The sequence below is a fragment of the Carettochelys insculpta genome, chromosome 19 (genome assembly GCF_033958435.1).
Source record: "Carettochelys insculpta isolate YL-2023 chromosome 19, ASM3395843v1, whole genome shotgun sequence".
In the NCBI taxonomy this organism is placed as follows: Eukaryota; Metazoa; Chordata; order Testudines; family Carettochelyidae; genus Carettochelys; species Carettochelys insculpta.
Genome location: NC_134155.1, coordinates 15624622 through 15649553, shown reverse-complemented (window position 1 = coordinate 15649553; position 24932 = coordinate 15624622). Strand labels below are relative to the sequence as shown.

Here is a 24932-nt window from a genome sequence, read left to right as displayed (position 1 = left end):
AGTATGTATTATTTTCTTGCATTGTATTATGTTAGAGATTATTTAAACCTTTCTCTTCCTTTCCCTCTCTGCAGTCTGCATTTTCATTTTTGTATTTCACATGCCATTCCTTCTTGTATTCTGTTGAAAATGCATATCAGATTTGTTCTATGCCTATGATCTTGTCTCTGTTTTTAGTACAAAATTAGAGGTGTTCTAGATGGGTCTTTATTGATTTGAGGTATGTAATCTCGAAAGTACTGCTTACATTTTTAAGCTAAACTTGTGGTCAGTATAAGATAAAAAACAGCAAGAAGTCCAGTGGTACCTTTATAGACTAACAGATATTTTGGAGCATAAGCTTTCGTGGGCAAAACCCACTTTGTCAGATGCATAATATGATATGAAATGATGGTTTAATAGCACCTCCACAAAATATGATTCATTTAGAAATAACTTTGTCTTTATTTAAACAGAATTTAAGATCCTGTGCAAAGCGTTATCTCTCATGTAAGCCTATGTCTACACTACAGCATAAAGTCAGTTTTAAGGCACTTAGCTTGATTTTACATCACCCAAAATTTTGAAGAGTAAAGGCACTTTTAAGTAGCATGGGCACTTCGAAGTGCCCGCAGCTACACGGCATGCTGTCACTTTGAAGTTTGACACTTCGAAATTGCCACGGGGAAGAATTAGCCTAATAAAGTGCTGCATATTCACTGCAGCACTTAATTAGTAATATTCTCCCATCAACCTGATCACCATGCCCCCTTCAAAGTTGGGGGACAAGAGTAGACAAGCCTGTGGTGTAATTTAAGTTACCTCTGCAAATCCATTTCTCACTCCTTTTGGACTGCTGTTGAGATGTTTGCATTAGTGAAAAGGAAATGCACAGCTGTGGAATCAAATGACTTCATACTGTGATCTCTCCCCAGTAAGTCTTTCAAAGGGAGACTACTGTAGAGAATTGTTTAGGAATGAATCTCTGCTGGAATTTGCAGTGACTTCCAATGATTTTCAAAATGGTAGAATTTTAGTCTAACTGAAACACTGCACTGGAAGTCTTGGAATATTATAGAGAAATAGAACAAAGCAAGTCCATTCTGATCAACAATGAGCAGATTGCTAGCCATGTTGTAGTGAACTCCATGTCGGCCTTTGCCTCTGTTAGATTTGAGTCAGTCCCAGGAGAGAGCAGCCAGCATCCTCCAGAAACTATTGCCTGCTGATCACCTTAGTCCTTTGTTCTCTAGGCAGTGCCATGAGGCATTCACAAACTCTGCTGAGAGGCAAAGGAAAGCTCCTTCCTCTGGGTTATTCATTGCTAGTTGTCAAATGTTGTGATGGTTGTGGCTCTCCATCATCTTTAGGGTTTCCACTGATATGGGTTGGCCTTGATAAATCCTTCTAGTCACCTGTGTCTCTCTACTGTGTCTCTTGGTTTTCCCTGAAAGTAATTTTAATCCCCGGTATAGGGAGGAACTCAAGCACATGGAGGATGTGTAAAAATACTTGAAAATCTTGTTTCATCTCCCCCATAATTTAAAATGTGAGCCTTTTTTTTAATTTAATGGGTTTTTTTCTGGATATACTGAGCCACTTATTTCAAATTTACTTTAGTTTTAGTAGTCAGTATTCTTGACAACATTTAAGTTGGAAAATAAATGTTTTCTGCAGTATTTAAAAGCTGTATTATTTGGAAGACTTTAACACACACTAGGAAATTAGTGCCCACCAACAAGGGCCATTTAGTGTCTGACATTTTTGTGTGATCAAGTGTTTACACCCTGCTGGTGCACACTCACACTGTGTAGATAAGCCCATTGTTTGTGCCTATTTATACTTTAATACTTCAGATTTTAAATTTGCACATATGTTCTATAGTTTTAATGTTTTTTTTATATTTGTTTAAAACACAGGTACCGAAAACTCAGATTCATCCCAAAAGCAGGCAGAGAAAGTTCTTACGCCTAACCAGGAGCAAGTATTTGCTGAATGCTCTCAGAAGAGAATTCTGGGCTTGCTAGCAGCTATGTTGCCACCTTTAAAATCTGTAAGAATGAAGTACACCCCTCTCAATCTCCCAGGAAACTGTTTGCTTTGTGACACACTGAGAGCAGGGAAAATTTCAGCTCAGGCAGCTGTAGTTCCACCTCTTTGGTAAATTTGTATCAAAATGCTAATGTTAAAATGTTTTATTACATTCAGTTATGTTATTAATCAATCACCCACCATCAGGTGTACTTCATTTTTTTTATTGTTCGTGTAACTTTAAATCAGCCCAACTAAATTAGGGCTGGGTGTATGCTTACCTTGAGTATCGACAGCTGCTACACAATTTTAGGTACACCAATCGTGTACCAAAAATCGATTTAGCAGCTGTCTGTTTGTCCCTGTCCTCACTTCAGAATGCTGACGGGAGCGCTCCTTCCATTGGCATTCCTTAATTCTTACTTGCTGCCAAGGAGTTCCAGGAGAGACACATTCGATCTTCCTCAGCAAGTGTAGACCCAGCCTCGATGTTAGTTTTTTTGCTCTGGGTTTATGCACCAGGTTTTACCACAGAGTATAATCCTTTCCTTGTTTCCCCTTATCCTATTTATGGAGAAAATATTTCCAACATAAAACAGAAACAACTGAAAGCAGCTTGAAAAGATCACATGCTCTTTCCCTGTCCCCTAAAGCCAGGGCTTCAGGAACCTTTCCCCCAGTTGTGGTGGAACTTTACACCTACAGACTTTACACCGGGGGTAGGCATATCAATGTGCAGTTAATTTGTGTCTATACAGTAATCCCTCGAAATGCACTTAATCTCACGCCTGGCTCCGGCTCACCTCCCGTTCCCACCGTGCCTGGTTCCAGCTCACCACCCCCTTCCTGCGTTCATGGCTCTGGCTCATCCCAACACAGGGCCCCATGGCCACGGCTCAACTTCATCCTCCAGCCCCCCTTGCAGCCCTAACTCACCGCAAGCTCAACCACCCTGTCCCCCTCCGAAGGCCTCAAACCCACTGTCAGGCTTAATCCTCCCCAGCTGCCCTTCCCCCCACCCCCGGCAACCCCAGGACATTCATTCCACTGGGGAAACAGGGCACCCTTCCCCCTCCCCTGCAACTTATGAATTTATGCGAGATTTGAGTTATGCGAAGGTGCATGGGAATGGAACCCTTGCATAATTCAGGAGACTACTGTATTCTTTTTCTGGATGTCTATTAGGTAAGATTAGCTAGAACAAAACTACAATCTGTAGTCCAGTATGACTTTTATAGGTACTAAACTCTAAAGTCAAAAGCAATCTTTCTTCTAGCAATGGAAGTATCTTCTCAGCAGTGCTATTTCCACATTAGACTTCACTTCTATACGCCAGGAATTAAGATTTTTTTTTTTAAATTGTTTTCTTTACTCTTTCTTGAATGGTTGAATAGTCTTTCCCTCATATTTCCCCCCTTTATGTTGATACAAGGCTGGAAAACTTCAGCCTCAAAGATCAAGGTTTCTGAATATTGTGAGTAACTGAAAATGAGAGTTCAGCAAGAGACTTTTTGTACTGTATATACTATGACTAAAGGCCTTGCTATGTTTACTGTTCTAATGAGATTTTTCTTTCGTGTTCACAGGGTGGCTGCACAATGTCTTTGATTAACTTGGAACAGATCCTTCCACTAATGTTTCAGGTTGTAATCTGTAATGCTGGCCATTTAAATGAAACATATCATTTAACTCTGGGTCTTCTGGGCCAGTTAATTCTGAGACTGACGCCCACAGAAGTCGATGCTGCAGTGACAAAGGTCCTTTCAGCCAAACACAGCCTGCTTGCAGCAGGAGATGGGTCTACGGTGCCAGAAGGCTGGAAGACAACTCATCTTTTGTTCAGTCTGGGAGCGGTGTGCTTAGACAGGTGGTTTTTAGTGCTCACTCCTAAAGATAATTCTTGATTTAAATGCATGACAGGGAGTAGTGTAACCTGATTTGGGATAATTGTGGAGCCATGTCCTGAGAAATATTAGCCAGGGCTCTCATTGAAGTCAACATTTCTCAGAGTAATGTGCTATGTTGCTATCAGCTGAGAGCTGGGTATATGCAGAGGACTAATGTGGGACACTTGTGGAAGAGGTAGGATTTTGGGGTTTAGAGAGAAAAAAGGGCTAGTCCTCCTCCCTGAACTCCTGTGTGACTTTCTTCCTCTCCTCTTAACATCAACATGCTCGTCAGTCCAGGAGAAAATTGTTTATATTACAAGGTCAAGCTGGAAGGAACCAAATGAGGAGGGAATGGGCTACAGTGGAGGACAGAGAGAGCTGTCCTTCTAGAGGTGTCTAGAAAGGTAGAAGGAAGTCTTTCAAGGGGGACCCAGTGGATATAAAGAACTTAGATTTCCAGAAATCCTTTGACAAGAGCCCTCACCAAAGGCTTTAAAGTTAGTTGTGATGTGATAGGAGGGAAGGTCCTCTCATGGATTAATAACTGGTTAAAAAACAGGAACCAAAGGATAAGGATAAATGGTCAGTTTTTAGAATAGAGTGAGGTTACTAGTCATGTGCCCCAAAAGGTCCAAACTGGGGCCCAATCCTATTCAATTTATTTATAAATAATCTGGAGTAAAGGGATAAAAAGTGAGGTGGCAAAATTTGCTGATGATACTAAACTGCTCCAAATAAGTAAGAACAAAGCAGATTGTGAAGAGTTTCTAAGGGATTGCATAAAACTAGGTGATTGGGCAACGAAATGGCAAATGAATTTTTAATGTTGATAAATGCAAAGTAATGCACACTGGAAAATATAATCCCAACTATACATTCAAAACAATGGGGACTATTTTAGCCAAAACCACTTGAGAGAGATCTTGCAGTCATTCTAGAAAACATCCACTCAGTGTTCTTCAGCAGTCAAAAAGCAAACAATGTGAGGAATCATTTAAAAGGATAGAGCATAAAACTGAAAATATCTTACTGCCTCTGTATAAATCCATGATATGCCCACATCTTGAATACTGCTCATAGATGTGGTCACCTCAGCTCAAAAAAGATATCTTGGCATTGTAAAAGGGTCAGAAAAGGGTCACAGAAATGATGGGTTTGGAATGGGTGCCATTTGAAGAGAGATTAAGAAGGCTGGGACTTTTCATCTTAGAAAAAGAGGAAACAGGGTCGGGGTATATAACAGAGGTCTATAAAATCATAACTGATATGGAGAAAGTGAATAAGAAAAAGTTATTGTTTCTTAAACATAAGAACCCCAGGGGTCACCAAATGAAATTAATGGATAGCAGGCTTTTAAAACAAAAGGAAGTATTTCTTCACAGTGCAGTCGAGCTGTGGAACTCCTTGCCAGCAGATGTTGTGATGACAAGGACTTTTTAATAGGGTTCAAAAAGAACTAGATAAATTCATGGACTCTAGGTTCAACCATATGTTAGCTAGGATGGGATAGGAATGGTATCCCTAGTTTGTTTGTCAGAGACTGGAAATGGGTGATGGGGGAGGGATCACTCAGTGCTTATCTATTATGTTTACTTTCTCTGGGGCATCTGGCATTTGACACTGTTGGAAGACTTGATACTGGGTTAGATTGATCTTTGGTCTGACCCAATAGGGCCTTTCTTATTCAGGGAAAGATAGTAATGTTGCATTGAAAGTATATTCTTCAGTGCCTTGAAGTGGAATACATTTAAGGAGCGTAAGGGTAAATAGTATGCTTTGTTAAATACTGAGTTATTCATTGTTCCTAACTGTAGTTTTTTTATTGGGGAAGGAGGCTTAAGGCAATTAGAAATTGGTTAATAAATCAATTAGAAAAACATGCACAATATAAAGACAATACACAGAGGATCTACTGGTCTTAGATTGAGGTTCATCAATCAAAAATATGCAGTTCTGTGCTTTATGTGAAAATGCTGTGCTAGCCATTAAATCAAAATGTAGATTTAATTTGCTTTTATTTAATAAGACCGATATCTTAAGCTTGTCTTAGTCATGTGAAAGAAGAAGCCAAAGGAAGGAAAGAAAATTCCTAGTCCTAAACTAAAGATCTCAGAACCATGTATTGCTTTTAATTTCTGTTAACATTTTTTATGCCTTAGATGCTATTTAAGATGGCAGGCCATTGTGATTTTATTTGAGTGGACTAGTGATTTTGTTTTAGGGAGAATAATTGCATAACAGAGTCTTGACTCAAACCATCTAATACAGTCTTACCTTGTTTTCCAGCCGTGTAGGTCTAGACTGGGCATGCTCCATGGCAGATATTCTTCGAGCTTTGAACTCCTCTGCACAGTGGCATAGTGTGATTGCAGCTTTCACTGACCATTGTATTAAACAGCTGCCCTTCCAGCTAAAACATACCAATATTTTCACCTTATTGGTACTTGTTGGATTTCCAGAGGTAATTAAAATACTGATTAAAATTATTTGAGCTATAATTACAAATTCAAATATTAAACATTCAAGGCTACATTTTAATCCTATAAATTGGCAAAAGCCGCAAAACTCATGTGTCTGAGGCTCCATCCTTTGTGTCTTCCACAGTTGGTCATAGTCTTCTGTTGAATGGAAAATGTAATTACATAGCTCTGGTTTTTGCTTGCATGCATTTCATTGTGAGTAACTTGAAATCCAGAATAGCATAACCATAAATATGAAAGAAGTACTTTTATAATATAAAACAAGACATTGTTCTTAATATTAGTATCACCGATCTGTAACCAAAATATCATTGTTAATATGCACCTAAGATATCTTGTTACAAAAATATGCAGTGTATCTCTGAATACCCAAAAATATTTGGACTCAACAGTTGTTTAAATAATAAGTGTGATATGAAATATAAACAGTGCAAGCAAGTATGTAAGATAATTTAAAAATAAAATTGTAATACTGTACAAAGTTAGACTGATAACTGAAGTTCTTGGTCTCTCTTTATTCTTTTAATGCAGGTGCTGTGTATGGGAACTCGCTCAGTGTACATGGATAATGCTAATGAACCTCATAATGTAATCATCCTAAAGCACTTCACTGAGAAAAACAGGGCAGTTGTTGTAGACATCAAAACCCGGAAAAGAAAAACAGGTTCCCTGATGTTCTTATGTCTAAGAATTGTGTGATATTCCTTACAGTATCTCTTATGAGTATCCAAAGTCTCAAGTTTTACTAAATGGATTAGGCTTACTGTTTACAGTTAACTGGTAGGGGCTGGAGCTGGCCACCCTGGGCAGGAGGTTGTTCCAGCCCCATGGGAGTCTGCCACTTGCGGGAGGGAGGGGGTGTTCCAGCCCAGGCAGAGCAGCCCCATCTGTGACAGTCCCCACACCCCCTCTGGTTTAATCAGTTAACCAGTTAAACTTGACGTTTAACTAGTTAACTAATTGAACAGGATTTTACATCCCGAGTTCAGACATACAGATGTGTACTGTTGTTTTCTTATTGGTTAGTCAAAAATGGATTAGGAATTAGCAGGAGAAGGATCAAAAGGAGGACAATAATTTAATTCGCCGGATCAATCCTGAGTCATCAATTTTCCCCATTTTGTCTGTTCCATGAGAATATTTATTTTTGCGCCTTCTGAGTCTGCTTAGTGATAAAGAGAAGTTTGGGCTGTTTTTAACTACTCTTGCTGTTACTTTTCTTACAAAGGAAGGGGTGAGAAGGCAGCTCTCCCCATAGCTCACTATTCAAGCGTTTTTATTTTGTACTGAAATAAGAGAACATTTTATAAATACACTCCAACAAAAATGAGGAAAATGTGTAGCTGTTGCAATTTATGCCCTCATGAAGGAATTCATGACACAAGCAAGTAGTTTATCCCAGTTTTAAATGTAATTCTGCTTTCTTAACATGCAATTACCACATTAATCATTGACTTAAATATAGTTGTCTATAGAATGGTTGATGCTATGAGAGGACTTTCCAGCATCTGTTTTTCTTCAATGTGTACAAAAAAATTAACAATTAGGTTGCTAATGTCCTTAGATTAGACTATCTTACTGATCTGTGTTATCTCTGTTGTACTCCCTTGTTGGTCTGTCTAGCCACATGTTGCATTTGGTCTTATGCTGTCGATTATAAATTCTTTGGAGGCAGATACTGTCTTTTTGTGCTGTGTTTGTACAACTTGGTACAATAGGACCCTGGTCCATGAGTGGGGCTTCTAGATGCCATGTTAATGTAAAGAATAAAATATATTGAGCCTAGAGAAAATTCCAACAAGACTGTTCTGTTTGTTTTTTCCTAGTAAAAGACTACCAGTTGGTTCAGAAATGTGAAAAAGAAAGCACTGAATCCCAGACCCAACTGAGACAGTATCTCCAGCATTTTGCTTTTATAACCAGCCACCTTTTGCAGACCAGCATGGACAGTAGCTATTCAGAGGCAGTAGAAGCCACCTGGGTCTTGTCTCTGGCTCTTAAAGGATTGTATAGAACACTTAAGGTGATGACGCGTGTGTGTGCATGTACACGCATCTGACCAGCTCCATTTAAACATTTTGTGTGAGGCCTGAACCGTCTTGGGTCAGGGCTGTCATGTGTGAAATGCTCATATATTGGGGACCAGTTCATTGAGGTATTCCAGACACTATCATAATCATAGAATGGTAGAACACAAGAAGTGGAAGGAACCTTGAGAGGTCATCGAGTACAGTCCCCTGCTTTCATGGCGGGACCAACCACCATCTGGACCATCCCCGATAGATTTCTATCCAACCTGCTCTTAAATATCTCCAGCGATGGAGATTCCACAAACTCCCTAGGAAACTTACTCCAGTGTTTAACCACTCTGACAATTAGGAAGTTTTCCCTAATGTCCAACCTAAATCTCCCTTGCTGCAGTTTAAGCCCATTCCTCCTTGTCTTATTCTCACAGGCCAAGAAGAACAATTTTTCTCTCTTTCTTGCAATTCTCTTTTAGATACTTGAAAACAGCTATCATGTCGCCTATAAGTCTTCTCTTCCTAAACTAAACAAGCCCAGTTCTTTCAGTCTTCCCTCATATCTCATGTTCTCTACACCTTTAATAATTCTTGTTGCTCTTCTCTGGACCTTCTCCAATTTCTCCACATCTTTCTTGGGATGTGGTGCCCAGAATTGAATGCTCTACTTCAATTGAGGCTTAATGAGTGCTGAGTAGAGTGAAAGAATGACTTTTCATGTCTTGCTCACAACATTCCTGTTAATGCATCCCAGAATCATGTTTGCTATTTTTGCAATAGCATCACACTGACTCATATTTAGTGTGTGGTCCACTATGACCCCCTAAATCATTTTCCAGAGTACTCCTTCCTAGACAATCACTTCCCATTTTGTATGTATGAAGCTGATTGTTTCTTTCTTAGTGAAGTACTTTGCACTTGTCCTGTTTAGTTCAGGCCATTTCTCCAGTTTGTCCAGGTCATTTTTAAATTCTGACCCTATCCTCCAATGCAGTTGCAACCCCTCCCAGCTTGGTGGTATCTGCAAACTTAAGTGTGTTCTCTATCCCAATGTCTAAATAGTTGATTAAGATATTGAATAGACCTGATCCCAAACCAGATCCCTGAGGAACCCCACTTGTTATGCCCTTCCATCATGACTGCAAATAATTAATAACTAGTCTCTGAGAATGGTTCTCAAGCCAGTTATGCATGCACCTTTGTAGTAGCCCCATCTGAGTTTTATTTGCATACTATATTAGTAAGAAGATCAAATGAGACTGTATAAATGCCTTACTAAAGTCTAGGTATACCACATCCATCACTTCCGTCTTATCCACAAGACTTGTTATCCTGTGAAAGAAGGCTATCAGATAGATCTGGCATGATTTGTTCTTCACAAATCCGTGCTGGCTGATACCTATCATCTTATTTTCTTCCAGAAATTTGCAGGTGAATTCTGTAATTACTTGCTTCATTATCTTTCCCGGCACAGAAGTTAAACTGACTGGTCTGTAGTTTCCTGGGTTGTTGTTTTTTCCCTTTTTATATAGATGGGCACTGACTTCCAGGACTTTTCAAAGATGATAGCTAAAGGTTCTGATACCTCCTCTATCAGTTCCTTGTGTATTCTAGGATGCATTTCATCAGATCCTGGTGACCTTGAAGACATCTAATTTTTCTAAGTAATATTTTACTTTTTTTTTTATTTTAGCCTCTAAACCTACCCCTTCCCACTAGCATTCACCATGTTAGGCATTTCTGCATCAGACTTCTTGGTGAAGACAGAAACAAAGCAGTCATTAAGCACCTCTATTTCCAAGTTTTGTGATATTGTTTCTCCCTCCTCACTGAGTAGTGGACCTACCCTATCCTTGGTGTTCCTCTTGCTTCTAACGTATTTATAGATGTCTTCTTGGTACCCTTAAGGCTCTAGCTAGTTTTAGCTCATTTTGTGCCTTTGCCTTTCTAATCCTTGCCCCTTCATACCTATATTGTTTGTTTATATTCATCATTTGTAATTTCTCCTAATTTCCACTTTTTATGAGACTCCCTTTTGATTTTGAGATCATGCAAGATCTCCTGGCTAAGCGAAGGGGGTCTTTTACCATACTTTCTATCTTTCCTATGCAGCAGTATAGCTTGTTTTTGGGCCCTTAATAATGTCCATTTGAAAAACTGCCAACTCTCTTCAGTTGCTTTTTCCCCTCTTAATCTTGCTTCCCAGGGGACCTGACCTACCAGCTCTCTGAGTTTATCAAAATCTGCCTTCCTGAAATCCATTGTCTTATTTTGCTGTTCTCCCTTGCACCATTTTTTAGAATCATGAACTCTATGATTTCATGGTCACTTTCTCCCAAGCCTTCCACTTTCAAATTCTCAGTCCTCCGTATTTGTTAAAATCAAATCTAGAACTGCTTCTCCCCAGTCACTTTTTCAGTCTTCTAAAATAAAAAATTGTCATCAGTGCAGTCCAAGAACTTTCTGGATGGTCTGTGCCTTCCTGTGTTAGTTTCCCAACATATGTTGGGATAGTTGAACTCTCCGCCATCACTATCAAATCCCTGTGCTTCAGATGATTTTGTTAGTTGCTTTGCAAAAGCCTCATCACCTCTACCTGGCTAGGTGGTCTGTAGTAGACCCCTAGCATGACATCACCCTTGTTTTCTACCCCTTTAACCTAGCCCAGAGACTCTCAACATATCTGTCTTCTGCATCCATCTCCAAATCAGAAATAATAGCCATAGTCACCTGTCAGTCTTGGCTCCTTGCATCCTCTGAACATAGATGCAAAGCATATCTCAGAATAAATTAAGGAATGTTGTTGACTAGGTGCTTGATCCATTTCTCTCTGTGGTAAGTCTGAAGATGCTGAACCATAATGGTAGAGGAAGAGGGTGAATTCTCAGAACTGAGGGGAAAAATACATATTTGAGTTCATCTCGCCTTTATCACAGTAAAATTAGCGTGTACTAACAACTGTGAATTGGTAGTGCAGTTACACATCTCATCGTGAGTACAGCTAAATAATTCAGTAGTGAGAATCTCTGTAGTTTAGTTGTGATTTAAAAAAAAAATCCCTTTACTTTTCTCATTGGTGGGGATTGTGTATTCTCAGGCAGAGCTCACATTGACTCTTTTCTCTGTCTTTGACAGACTCATGGTTTTGAGGAGACGCAAGCAGCCTTTCTTCAGTCAGGCTTACTTAAGTTGCTGGTGAAAAAGTGTAGCAAAGGAACTGGGTTCAGTAAGACATGGCTTCTCAGAGACTTGGAGGTAAGAGAATAAGTAATGTTTAGTAAAAGACCAGAGTAGCCACTGGCACAAAAACGCAGTTTTGCATTTTGTCTGCATGTTAAACTTCTTTCAAGCATTATTTATATATTAAATACATGCATCATTTTGTTCTCAGCACGTGATGGAAAATGTTTTTGAGTAATGCTAATGTTGAATTCATGGGTGTTGAGTCTATGTGTATGGGCACCGGAAATATTCTTGGCCTGGTGCCCAGCTCCACCAAGGTTTGGGGCCAGGTCTCTTTCCCCCACAGCTTCACCTGCTGCCCCTGGGTGATTTAAAATGCCTTGGGGGCAGCGTTTCCTATGTTTTTTCCCCTTATCCATAGGCACAATAAATTTAATGTGCACCAAGGCATGTGCACCACCACAGAATCACATGCTAACAACTGGACGCTTTGGTAATCACCTGGGTGGCACCTGAATCTTTTCTGGGTGGCCGCCCAAGCACTTGGCTTACAGGGGACACTTTGGGGCCTGGGCTACCACACCAGCAGTGCAGCAGGGCTAGAACAGCTTTCATTCCCTCACTCGATGTGGCTGCCTGCATGTCTGGGGTCTCCGCACACTGCCCCCATCCAGAGTGCCCCTGTGGCCAATGGGAAATTGTGGGTGTTGCCTGCAAGTAACAGCACAAAGCGATATCACCCTCCCATCCCAACCACAACCTAGAAGCTGCTGCCAGAGGAGTGACCCTGGTAAGCACTGCACCGTGCCCCTTTCCAGAGCCTGAACCCTCCTCCCCGAAACTCCCACCTGGTCCCCTCACCCCTTCTTGCACCCCCTACCCCAGGTCAGAGCCTGATCCCAAACTTCACCCCAGAGTCTACACTCTGGATGCCCTCTCACACCCATCTTCCTGCCCAGAGCCTGACTGTTTAACCCCTCCTGCACCCAAGCTCCCTCTCAGAGCCTACACCATCTTCTGCAACCAGTCCCCTGCCCCAGCGCAGAGCCTGCACCCAGCACCCAAACTCACTCCCCAAGTCTTAGGCAGGTGATAGGGGAAGGAGTTTGATTGGAGAGGGGTTCAGGCTCTGAGCATTGTAGGCATCACCAAAATTTCTGCAAACCTGCCACACCTGGTTGAATTGATTTGTTTTTGTTTTGTTAAAATCTGCGGTTAAAGGGGATAGGAGGCAAAGTCGTCATGCTTTTTTTTTTTTTTTCCCATTTCCCTTTAGCTCTTCAAAAATCATATCAAGAGACCTATTAGATGCTTGTGCTATATGCAGCACTTAAGCAGATACACTGTTGCAATGATTCATGTGTAACTGGTGGGAGATCCAACATATACTTGGACACATTGTTCTTTTGAACATCTGTTATCACAGGCAGAATTGGCACTCTGCTTTTCTGTGTTATGATAACAGACAAGGGGACTGCTCTGTGAAGTTTTTATCTGTGTCTGTACTAGCCTTGGTGCTCACAGTTGATGTATTGGCCAAGACCAAAGCAGAGTGTTACCTTGCTGCTCTTCTTATTAATGAGTAGTTAATGTTATTGTGTATATTGGAACCAAATAAGTAACTTGTTTTTCAGGAAAGGAACTGTGGCTAAAAACCACTGTTTTACATATGAATGATAATTGCAGCTATATATTGTGTTCCCATCTTTGATTGCTTGAATATTAATAAACTAAAACTTGTTGAATTAATTTGTTCTTTGTTTCTTAACAGTATGGCTAATTATTTAAGATGTCTTCATAGAAGCCTGTAAAGTTTAAAGCATTTAAGGAATGGGACATGCAATTTAAATGCTGCTTGTCTTCAGAAAAGCATGTGTCCATGTGTTTATAGTCTTGTAAGTGCCAGTTTCACATACACTAATAATATCTACAGGTGTTGTGTTATACTCAAATGTTGCTTTTTTCCTTACAGATTTTGTCAATAATGCTGTACTCCTCAAAGAAGGAGATCAGCTCCCTGGCTGAACGTGAGGCTACAGAATTAGAGGAAAGGGACAGAGATCAGGATGTAGACAAAACCATCAGTCCCATTGACCTGGATCAAAGCAAACTTGATCCTCTAGAAGGCTTGGATGAAGCAACCAAAATATGTTTCTTGGTACTGTTTTCCACCCCCACTTTTTAAAGATATTCTCATATTTGTATTACATAAATTGTTCTCATATGCTTGTCTAATGCATGTTTGTATTGCTTAGATTAAGAAAAATGTGTTTGATAACCCCAATTGTAATTTACCTTTCCTCACCTAACCTTATGTATGTTTTATTTCAGATGACGCATGATGCACTTAATGCACCATTGCATATTCTTCGTGCCATGTATGAGCTGCAAATGAAAAGAACAGATTCTTTCTTCTTGGAAGTACAAAAGAGGTAAGGAAATTACTGAATCCAACGGAAAAACTAAGCCATTGAATGTGGAACGTAACTTTTTTACTCAGTTAGCAGGGGGAGCTAAACAAACTTTTATGTGAAAAAGACTATATAACTGCTTTGTAGTGCTTCTTAAAATGTAATTGGAAAACTGATTCCTGTTAAATTTGGAACTGTAGCTGTGAGGACAGAAGCTAGCATTTTTGAAATGTTGTATATTCCTTTGGCTAGCTTTACTCACATGTACAGTGTATCTGTAGAAAAAATTGCTTTTATGGATGAAAAGTCAGAGATAGCAGTATTTCTCAAATGTCATCCTAACGGAGAGAGAGTGATGAGCATAGGCTTACTGGCACTCAGAGCAGCTTCTGGTACCATCTGCTGCTTACAAAATCAAGTTGCAAGAAATGAACATGTTTGATCTTATTAACTGGAAAATGAGAATGTTTGTTAGTTGATCTGACCTCCATAACAGAGTAAGGCAGTACATGGACAAGAGCTTTCTAAATGCAAGTCATGGAAGCTTTAAATGCAAATATCTTTTTTTTTTTTTTTTTTTTTAAATGTTCATTGACTGCAGTATTTGTCACTTTAAGGTTTGATGGAGATGTAATTACAACAGACGAAAGGATCCGAACATTAGCTCAGAAATGGCAGCCCAGCAAACGTTTGAGATTGGAAGAGCAGAGTTCAAAAGCAGTCGACACAGACATGATCATCCTACCGTGTTTGGTGTGTGCTGTTTCCAAGAAAATAAAGAAATTCGTATCACAAGAGTTAGCAATTGAAGTAACTTATAAAGTTTAAATTTGATTGTTTTCACAGCACCTCTGATAACGCAGTTTTATTGTATTGAAAGAAAAAGGCAAGATATCAGGAAGAACTTAACTTCCTTCTCTGCAGCTTCTTTCTTGAAGAGCTAGATCTTTAGATCAGGAGAACAAGTTATGGTTTTACTGCAATACTATGAGTTTCCTATTTCACACAAGAGATTTTTACCTAATATGCAACCATGAACACACTGATCACCTCTCTGCAATGTGTTGCCACAGGAATAGCTTCAATAATACCAAGGAAAGATATATCCATTTTGCCAAAACTGACAGTATGATTTTAGTAGCAAAAGGCGAGTTACGTGACTCTATAACTAGGTAGCAAGTGTCAGTCACACATTGGGATGCCTCTAAAATGCTGGAAATCCTGAGTATGGGCCCAGGATAGTCCCACTGGAGAAGCTGAGATATATGGGCATTGCTAATTTTCACTTACAGGAAATCCATTTTAAACATTTTTAAAAATCGGCTTACTTAATACCTACCTCTTTGTATAAATTCATAAATCTGTGAAGCTCTATGAAATATTGTTGCGTAATTTTATGAATGATTTCATTTAATGACAATCCACCAAAACTAAGCATGGATTCATAGTTACTTTTTAAAACCAGAGGATATCATTAGCTAGTATGATCTTTCACATCATAGGAGTCAGAAAAGTTCATCCAGTGATTCCTGTATATAGCCCAGTAGTTTGTGCTTGAATTGCAGCATAGCTTTTTAGAAAAATTTCCAGTTTTGTTTTAAAGGCTCCAAGTGATGGAGAGTTAACCACATATATTACTAACCTGTTCCAATGGTAAAATAACCTTCAGTGCTTTTTGAAAAAAGGCCCCTTTGTAGTCTTTGCATACTTGATACATTTATATCTTACTTAAAAATGACACTGAAAAAAAAATTTCAGCTAAACAGTTGATCATTGTTTTGATACTGAGCATTTGAGTCCCTAAATAGGTTGGAATGGATTGTTGAACACAGTGGTACTTAGTAGAAATTCCATCTAGATCTTCACCAAAGGGTCAGAAAGGAAATATAGTCGCCAATTTCTTAGTTGCTCTTCAGTGGCTGTGATTACTGAAATAATCCATAGTTACAATATATCCAACAGGGGAACCAGAAAAAAAGTGTGTGGAGCATCATCGCTGTTGCTTCACCAGTGCAATTCAGTTTGAATTTATTCTCTCAGCATTAGAATCAGTTGGTTTTGCCTGTTTTTTAAAATCAGTGTTTATATAGTTTGTAACTAATCTATTGGCACCAAAGGGCAAACTTAAGATAAATTGCTTAGTTGTGTTCTCTGAAAGATTGGAGCTTGTAATTCTTCATGAGTATAGTTATCAGCCATAAACAATGAATTAAAATTTTGGTTGTAGATTCCCAGACACAAGGAAGTAAATAGTTCTGAAACTCCTTTCAAACCTGTGCTTTTCTCTTGCAGTCAAAACCTGTACTCTGTGATAAAGCCACTGAAGAATCCAATCCCATTACCCAGAAACTGATAACAAACACTGAGAGTGATCTGCAGCTCAGCTATGCCAAACAGCGTCGCACCAAGAGTTCCATACTCTTGCACAAAGAGCTGGATTCCAGGAGCAAAAAAGCTGTGCGGGATTACCTGTATCGGGTGAATGAGGCTACTGCTGTTCTTTATGCCAGGCATGTACTTGCCTCATTGTTGGCTGAATGGCCTGATGGCATAGCAGTAAATGAAGAAATCCTGGAGCTCAGTGGCCCAGCACACATGACTTACATTTTAGATATGCTCATGCAGCTGGAGGAGAAGCAGCTGTGGGAGAGGGTAAGTGGGCTACATTTGTACTCTGAATTAATCTGAATGTACATAAACTTCCAGATGACTAGCAAGCTCCTGGAGGTACCTGTGACTGACAGCCATCCAGCAAGCTTCAAATTGTATTTCTTCTGCAGGAAAAACTGTCTTCAGCCATAAACAAGAAGTTTTGACAGTATTTTTACAAATTGATTTTGGTGACCAACAGAAAACTGAAAAACATACTTCTTGGAGCCAGCTGTTTCAAATTAAGGAGGATCTAGGATAGGGAAAATTCTGTTCTGCATACAAGTGTATGGGATAAGGAGCCCCTTTTAAGTGCTGTTTTTAGCTAGAGTTCAGTGTATATTTTTAAAAAATCTACTTGAAAAATTTGTTCTTACAGGCAAACAAGTTCTGAGAGCTGTAACTGAAGACCAGTAGTAACTACTGACACATCCATGTAACACCGAATGTTGTGGGTCTCCAGGTTAGAACTTTTGGACACTAGTGCAGCATAACTAATAAAGTGTGTCTGCCTGTCCAGGAAACAATTGTCCAATATCTTTCCTTGCATTATTTATTTGGCTGATCCATCATGCGTCATCTCAGCCCTATCCTCTGTTATTCGCATGCCTAAAGGTTAGAAGAACTTCTTACCCCAAAAACCCCCCTTGAGCTATTCTAACTTCCTCAATAACTTACATACAGAAGTTTGAGTCCATTTTGTCCTTTACGTTTTCTTTATTTTTGCCTTCCTGAGTTAAATCAGAATCATCTAGTGCCATAGGAATACCCAGGCTTAACAGGTTCTGAAAAAGATAGCAATTTAAATCTTGTGATTCTTTTTTTAAGAAGCATATGTAAAAATATTGCTGAGGAACTCTCGGTATTTTTCTAAAACTATAGGTTGTGATTCTTAGTAGACATCCTTGTTATATTAATCAAGCTTTAAATATCAACTTTGATTGTCCTAAGCTTAAAAGTCCAAATAAACACCATTTAGCTTCATGTTTGAATTTCCGACTCTTCATCTGTTGCCACCACTTTGTTTATGGATAGGACTTATATTAATTGTGATACTCGAGTACAAAACTAATTTTAAAATAAAACGCTAGTAATTTATAAAAGTGATGGGAGGATATTTTCTAAAACTTTTTTTTGTAGGCCGATTTCTGCAATTTGAAGTGTGAAGTCTTTGATGGTTTCTTAAAATTAAAACTACCTGTAGATACAGACAGTAAAATATCCATCCGGTATGTTCGCAAAATTCTCTATCGAAGTTACATTCGTTGTTCAGTTTAAGCTTTATTTACCTATCTCGGTCTGTTGTGACATTGTCAGATTAGCCTTTGTGCCGACATCTATGCAGAGAGCTAAAAAAGGTTGGACAATTTCTCAAGGCAGGAAAGTAAATCACAGGATTTCAAATGCAGTCAGAGGACTAATCTTTCCCCCCTTCCAAGAGACAGTACTCTTACCTAATGAGCCCAGTTGATAATTTAATTTCTCAGTTTCTCATTTACTTCCTACCTGTGACTTTGTTTCTCTTCTGTGGGGACATGTTGCTAAAACATCTTATGTCAATCCCAGTCAAATTAGCCTGCAAATGATGTTCTGGTAGCAAACTGACCTTGCACAACCTGTTGTCTCCTCAGATCCTACGGAAAGTGTTGCATGGATGCAATGAGAACATGCTGGGAACAATGGCACTGACTGCCTGTCAATTTATGGAGGAACCTGGAATGGCAGTCCAAGTGCGGGAGTCCAAGCATCCTTATAATAACAATACTAACTTTGAGGTAATTTGTGCATGTTACAGTGCAATGGATTTGCATGAATTGAAGATAGTGGGAGGGATTCTCAAAAGCATCCTAGGTGGCCTAAGGAGAACAAGTCCTGTTACCTTTCTCTGGGTTCCAGCAATGGGAGTTATTTCTAAACTGTCAGTACGCTCTTGGGAAATCCCGCTCGCAATCTTTCAGTTAATGGAGCATTCCCAGTAATTGAGGTTTCACTTTGTACAAGAATATGAAAAGTAAACTTCCCATTCAGTAAGGTACTTAAGTGTGAATCCTCATTTAAGCATGCAAGTAATCCAATTTAACTTCAGTGGGATTACTCGTGTTGAAAGCTAAATGTGTGCTGAATTATTTGGCTGAATGTTATGGCTTTAATAGGCAATAAATTCAACAGGCATCTCATGTTCTTGAGGCATCAGTGGAAAATTAAGTATGAAACTTCTTTAGTCTTGGATTACCTTCTCTCTGCACATATTCTTAATGATTCTCTTTTCCTGGTGTTATACACACCAGACTAGTTAGAGGGTATGAAGTAGTCATCTCTCACAAGAGAGCATTCTGAAGAACCAGGAATAACATCTTCTCCCCAGTGTCCTTTGTTGGGTAAAGAGGAAGCAAAGAACAGGGCTATGTGATAAATAAAGAGGAATGTCTTTTGGGTCCAGAAATTCTCATGGCAGGCCTGGGAGTTTTCGCTTAGCTTTTGTATGCAGTAGCAGTTCTGAGGTGAGGATCATTTAGTGCATGTAATGCTATTCCTCAAGATGGGCCCTTGATCGTTATATTGGAAACTGGCCTTCTGGATAAGCGCATCAGTTTACAGGCATGCAATGTAGCTGGTTATTTACAAACAAGCTCTAGATTCTTATATATAGTTGTCACTGTTGATAGCACTGAGCGCTCTGAATTAGCCCATGACAAAACTAGTGAAGATTCTTTAATAGAGATACTATAATTTGGTTGTACCTTATTTGAAGGCTGCCTTTTGAGTATTTGCATAGAGATACAGTACAATGATATTGGTGTCATCTTTTCCTCAGGATAAAGTTCACATCCCTGGTGCTATTTATCTCTCAATCAAATTTGACTCTCAGTGTAATACAGAAGAAGGCTGTGATGAATTAATCATGTCCAGCAGCAGTGATTTTCAACAAGATCGCCACAGTTTCAGTGGGTCTCTGCAGAAGTGGACTGATTTTGAGCTTCCAGGTAAATGGACAGTATAGTTATACAATGTATATAGGTACAAACAAGTGTAGAGAGCTACTCATAGCCTTTGGTGTGAGAGACCGATGACTTAATGTTGGTTATATTCCCTGATTTTTATGATCCCATCTCCTCTTTGATCAAATAAATGTTGTTTTTGCTTCATGTTGTAGAACTACCGTAAAAGCAACACAATGAAAGTCAATAAAGACAAGTGCAGAGCACTACACCCAGGAAGATAAAATGAAATGCACAAACAGGAGTTATGCAATACCTGCCTAGGCAGAGTACTCTGAGTGGATCACAAATTCAGGACATGCCAACAGTGTGCTACGGTTGTGCAAAAGGCTAATGTCGCTCTGGAGCGTATTAGCAGAAGTATCATATAAAATGCAGAAGTTAATTGTTCCACTCTGCTGGGCATTGGAGGGATTTTAGTTGGAGTATTCTGCCCAAATCTGGGCTCCCACAAACTGGGGGAGGTCCAGAGGAGAGTAACAAAAATAAAAATATAAGCTCTGAGGAAAGGTTTAAAAAAAAAACTGAGCATGTTTAGTGTTAAGAAAAGAAGACTGAGAGAGAGTACCTGATTAGTCTTCAAATATGCTAAGGGCTGTTATAAGGAGGACATTAATAACATGTGTCTGTTGAAGATAGGGCAAGAAGTAACCGGCTTAATCTGCAGCAAGAGAGATTTGCGTTAGGTATAAGGGAAAACTTTCCACTAGAAGGATGTTTAAGCACTAGAACTGCTTGCCAAAGGATGTTACAGCATTTTCATCATTGGAAGTTGTAAGAACCAATTAGACCAACACCTGTCAGGGAGGTATAGTTATATTTGCCCCAGCCTCAGAACACAGGGCTGAATTAAGTGATCTCTCAAGGTATGTTCCAGCACTGCATTTCTATGATTCTGTGATTGGACTCAATTTGCTATTTATGCATTTACTTGACTACTGCTTTAGAGTCTCAGGGCTTTCTGCCTTGGAGTGGGGGTAGCAGCTATAAGTAACAAAGTGGGTAGAACAATTTTGTATTTAGGATTGTAACTTGATATCTACCTTGCACTTTTATAATCTTGCCACTTGGATACAGAAATAGCAGGGACTTCTTGGATTGCACCGCAGTCTGATCATAACACTGTTTAAACTTTTTGAAAACTCTTCATGAATTGAAAGGTTTATTTGTCACCAACTCTGAGTGGCCAACTGTGACACTTTAATTCCCATAATGAAAGTCTGCAATTCTGCATTACTTTTCTGACAAGTTTATTTCTGAGAATCAGCCCAGAAGTTAGGTAAATATCTAAGTGTCATGTGTCAGGTCATGGACATGGCACAGAAGCAAGGACTACTGACACTTACATGAATATCCCTAGCCAGGTTGCTTTATGGACTGCCTTCTGTAGGACCTGTCAGACTAGCTCCCTGAATACAGGCACAAGATTCTTCAAGATCCACAGTTCTCTCTCATAGCAATGTTTTTCCATCCCTGAAAAAAAAGAGTGCTTCTTTGGGAGCAGCCTCTTGAAAAACATTTTATTGTACAGAAGAAGTTTCAGGAGGGTTAAGGACTCCCATCTGGTAATTAAAATCAGTAATTCTCATATTAGTAACTTTTTCTTGTTAATACACTGTAAATTCTGCTGGACGTACAAGGGTGTTGGCTAGCTCATAAATATTATTTGGTTCTTGGTACAGTCAGAAGAGGGGATTACTGCTCTGCACTACAGTTTCCTTTATAACCCCCCAGCCTTCTACTTCTCTGAAGCAACTGTCTGACAAATAATATACAATGGATTAATATTTATACATTGGTGGCAGCAGTTTTGCCTTCTGGATCAGTTTCCTATTTCTCTTATGGTTCTGTTCACTTTGGGATTATCAGAAGAGTAAAAGATTTAATCTAGAAGCAAATTATTTTAGTAAATTTTTCAGCTATTTTCTATTCTTAGTAATAGTACCTTTATTGAGTTACTGTTTTTGTCTAATGTGTATGATATTTTCCACAGGAGATACACTCTATTACCGGTTTACCTCTGACATGAGTAATACTGAATGGGGCTACAAGTTTACAGTAACAGCAGGTCACCTTGGAAGGTTCCAGACAGGTAAGCTCTGTTCAGAATGTGATTAAATGTATTTAGTACATTATTTTGATCCATGCTTTCACTAGTTTGTATACATGTTTCTTGGCATATAATTTGGGTTAGGTTGCTTCGCATATGCTTTTTTTTTCCCTCACGTGTTCTGAAACAACAATATAGTGTTATGACTTGGGTTTTTATGAGTGGCTTCTGCTCACTGGCTCAACAATGACAGTAGCGTCAAAATTCTGAGAGAAATCAGTAACACAAAGACTACAGGATAATTGCCAAAACTTGACTTGGGTTTAACCTGCCATTTCAGAGGTGCCAATAATAATAACTCTAAAGCAAGGTAATAAAGTTAACGAATAATTAAGCTTGTTATGATGGACTGCTTCTGGTTTTCATTTGAAGATGTAGTGTGAAAGGCTTTATTGGAGTATGTCTACACTAGGAGATTAGGTTGAGTTTGTTACGGTCAGATTTTTAACACCTGATTTTTGTAAAATCAAGGGTGTATGTCTGGCACATGTAGTCAATGGAGTGCATCCCCATTGGGGTAGGCAGCTTTGACTTTGTCAGCAATGCACTACGGGTACCTATCCCACAGTTCTTGTTGCCCCGTTGCATTGTGAGTTAAGCTCCCAGTGTCCGATGGGAGGAAAAAAGTGCTGTGCTTGATTCTGGGCATGGGTCATCGGCCTCCCAGAGCGCACTTGTCTCCTCCCTCTCCTGTTGGAAAGCAACAGGAAAAAGTGTTTTTGCGCCCTTTTTTCGCTGGCTACCAGTGCAGGTACCATTGCAAGGCTAGCAAGGAACTTGTCCAGCTTCAAACTGTTGCGGCAAGTATTACGAGCACCTCTAGCATTGTGCTGTGGTTTGTGCAGAGCCTAAGCAGCCATCAGAGGATGAAGTCTCTGAGGCACACACAGACAAACATGAATGTGAAATAACTGGAGTGGAAGAACAGGAAAATGCTGGTTGCACTTGATGCTTTGTATGCAGTGGAGCGCCAGTTCTGGTGCCGTGAAACACGCTCAGACTGGTGGGACCACATTGTTCTGCAGGCCTGGGGTGATCAGCAGTGGCTATAAAACTTCCACATGCATAAAGACACTTTCATGGAACTTTATGAATCATTCCTCTACCTTGAGGCACTGCAATATCAGCATGAGATGTGCTCTGACAGTTCAGAAGTGAGTGGTATTAGCTCTGTGGAAGCTTGCAATGCCAGACAGGTACTGATCAGTGGGCAATCATTTTGGAGTGGGCAGATCTACAGTGGGGACTGCTGTTATCCAGGTAGCCAAGGCAATTAATGCCTTTCTGCTGCGAAAGACAGTGACTCTGGGATATTTGCAGGATGTAGTGGATGGCTTTGCCGCGATAGGGTTCCCGAACTGCAGTGGGGTAATAGATGGAGGCACATCCCTATCTTGGCACCTGGACGCTTTGCCACAGAGTAAATAAACCACAAGGGGTACTTCTCTATGGTGTTGCAGGTGTTGGTGGATAACAGTGGTTGCTTTTAGTTCATATCATGGGAGGTCAGGAAAGATGCGTGACACGTGCATCTTTAGGAACTTTGGTTTGTTCAGAAAGTTGTGAAAAGGAACTTTCTTCCCAGACCAGAAAATCCCTATTGGATACGTGGAGAGGCCAATAGTGATCCTGGAGAGCTAGCTTACCCCTTGCTCCCTTGGTTCGTGATGCCATATGCAGACAGCCTGGACTGCAGTAAGGTGCAATTCAGCTATAGGCTGAACAAGTTTAGAATGGTGGTAGAATGTGCATTTGGCCATCTAAAAGCCAGGTTCAGGAGCCTCCTGACTTAGGTAGACCTCAGCAAAGGCAACGTTCCTGTCATGGTGGCTGGTTGGCGGACTCAAGCAAAGAACATGGCCACTAATTATGAGCAGCCAGACTCCAGAGTAATCAGGAGGGCACAGCAAGGGACACTGCTAATCAGGGGGGCTTTGAAAAACAGCTTTATGAATAACTAGACAGCGGCATGACAGTCATGTCTGTTGCTCTTAAGGAGGTGCTCCATTTCCAATGTTTGTTGGCCTGTAAATCCCAGCACCACGTCTGTGCAACACAAGCACTAAAGATACTGTTTTAGAGAGCTTAATCATTTTTATTTAGGGAACAAAATGTAGCACACAGTAAAGGAGTTCATAGCAGGGGCTTCTAAGGTAGTTAAGCAAGGGAAAGAGGCATTTTACCATCATAGGTAGAGGAATGTCAGTCTTCTGCTCTGAAAAGTGTCCCTGAGAGTGGAATGCAAGGTTGCCCTTGATTTCCATCTTCCCCCACATTCTGGGGTGCCAGTGAGGGGAGGGTATGGAATGTGGTGAGGAGGACATGTGGTTCATCAAGGGCTGTACTGAGGCTCTGTGCTCCTGTACCAGACATCTCGGGAGCTGTTTTTGCTGCATCTTCAGCGTCAACATCTCTTCCTGGGTCTGGACTTCACGCTCTGAGTGCTCTCCTGTCCTCTGGATCCACCTGCCTCCTCCAGAGTGGTTCTCCTCCATGCATTTAACCGTGCCCTGTCTGTGTGGGTGGCTTGCATATGTTCTAAGAACATATCTTCCCACATTAGTTTTCTGCTTCAGATCTGTGCCAGTTTAACAGCTGGAGGGAAGTGGGTAATGGTGGTCAAAGAGCCTGCTATTGAGCACACTGCAGCAAAACATAAGTGAAGGCCAGACATTAGGGAGATGCATTTCCTGTAGATGAGAAGTTTTACAACACACAAAGGTATTCCATGGAAAGAGCCTCTGTGGCAAACAATAGGGATATATTCTGTGCAAGGACAAATTTTGGCTGTTAAGCATCCTCTGTACAGCAGGTACTACACAGGGACCTTCTTGACTCTTGCAAAGGATTAAAGAGTACATGTCTGAGAGCTTTATGGAGATGTGCAGTGAGGATCAGCACTCCATCCCCAGACACGTTAATAAGTTGTTCCACCGAGCCAGGTTGTGAGATACAGTGCCCACCACAGATCACACCCAACTGTTTTAACCCATTTGTAGCATGATTAAAAATGAGAACACACAAGAAGTGCCCTGCACTGCATCAGGGTCTGGCTGTGAAACATGCTGGGATGAGGGGATGAAATACAAAGTTAAAAGCTCCTGGCTGTTGGTGAGATCAGCTGCTCTGTTTGCTTGTTCACCATTGTTGCTCTCCTCCTCTTTCTCATCCACCATGTCT

General features: G+C 40.2%; 1 protein-coding gene across 2 annotated transcripts in view; it reads left to right on the top strand.

Moving 5' to 3' along the window:
* The window catches only part of ZZEF1 (zinc finger ZZ-type and EF-hand domain containing 1), a 99645-nt gene that overhangs the window by 64475 nt on the left and 10238 nt on the right, over nt 1-24932 (top strand). The window contains exons 39-51 of one of the 2 annotated variants that reach the window (XM_075013418.1): nt 1899-2032; nt 3597-3877; nt 6186-6360; nt 6911-7043; nt 8206-8402; nt 11536-11655; nt 13556-13741; nt 13915-14015; nt 14612-14747; nt 16287-16646; nt 18275-18418; nt 19459-19627; nt 21636-21734. In XM_075013418.1, coding sequence (XP_074869519.1) covers nt 1899-2032; nt 3597-3877; nt 6186-6360; nt 6911-7043; nt 8206-8402; nt 11536-11655; nt 13556-13741; nt 13915-14015; nt 14612-14747; nt 16287-16646; nt 18275-18418; nt 19459-19627; nt 21636-21734 — 2235 coding nt within the window. Of the gene's footprint in view, nt 1-1898; nt 2033-3596; nt 3878-6185; nt 6361-6910; nt 7044-8205; nt 8403-11535; nt 11656-13555; nt 13742-13914; nt 14016-14595; nt 14748-16286; nt 16647-18274; nt 18419-19458; nt 19628-21635; nt 21735-24932 lie in introns of those variants that run through there. The other variant, XM_075013419.1, reaches the window with a different exon arrangement.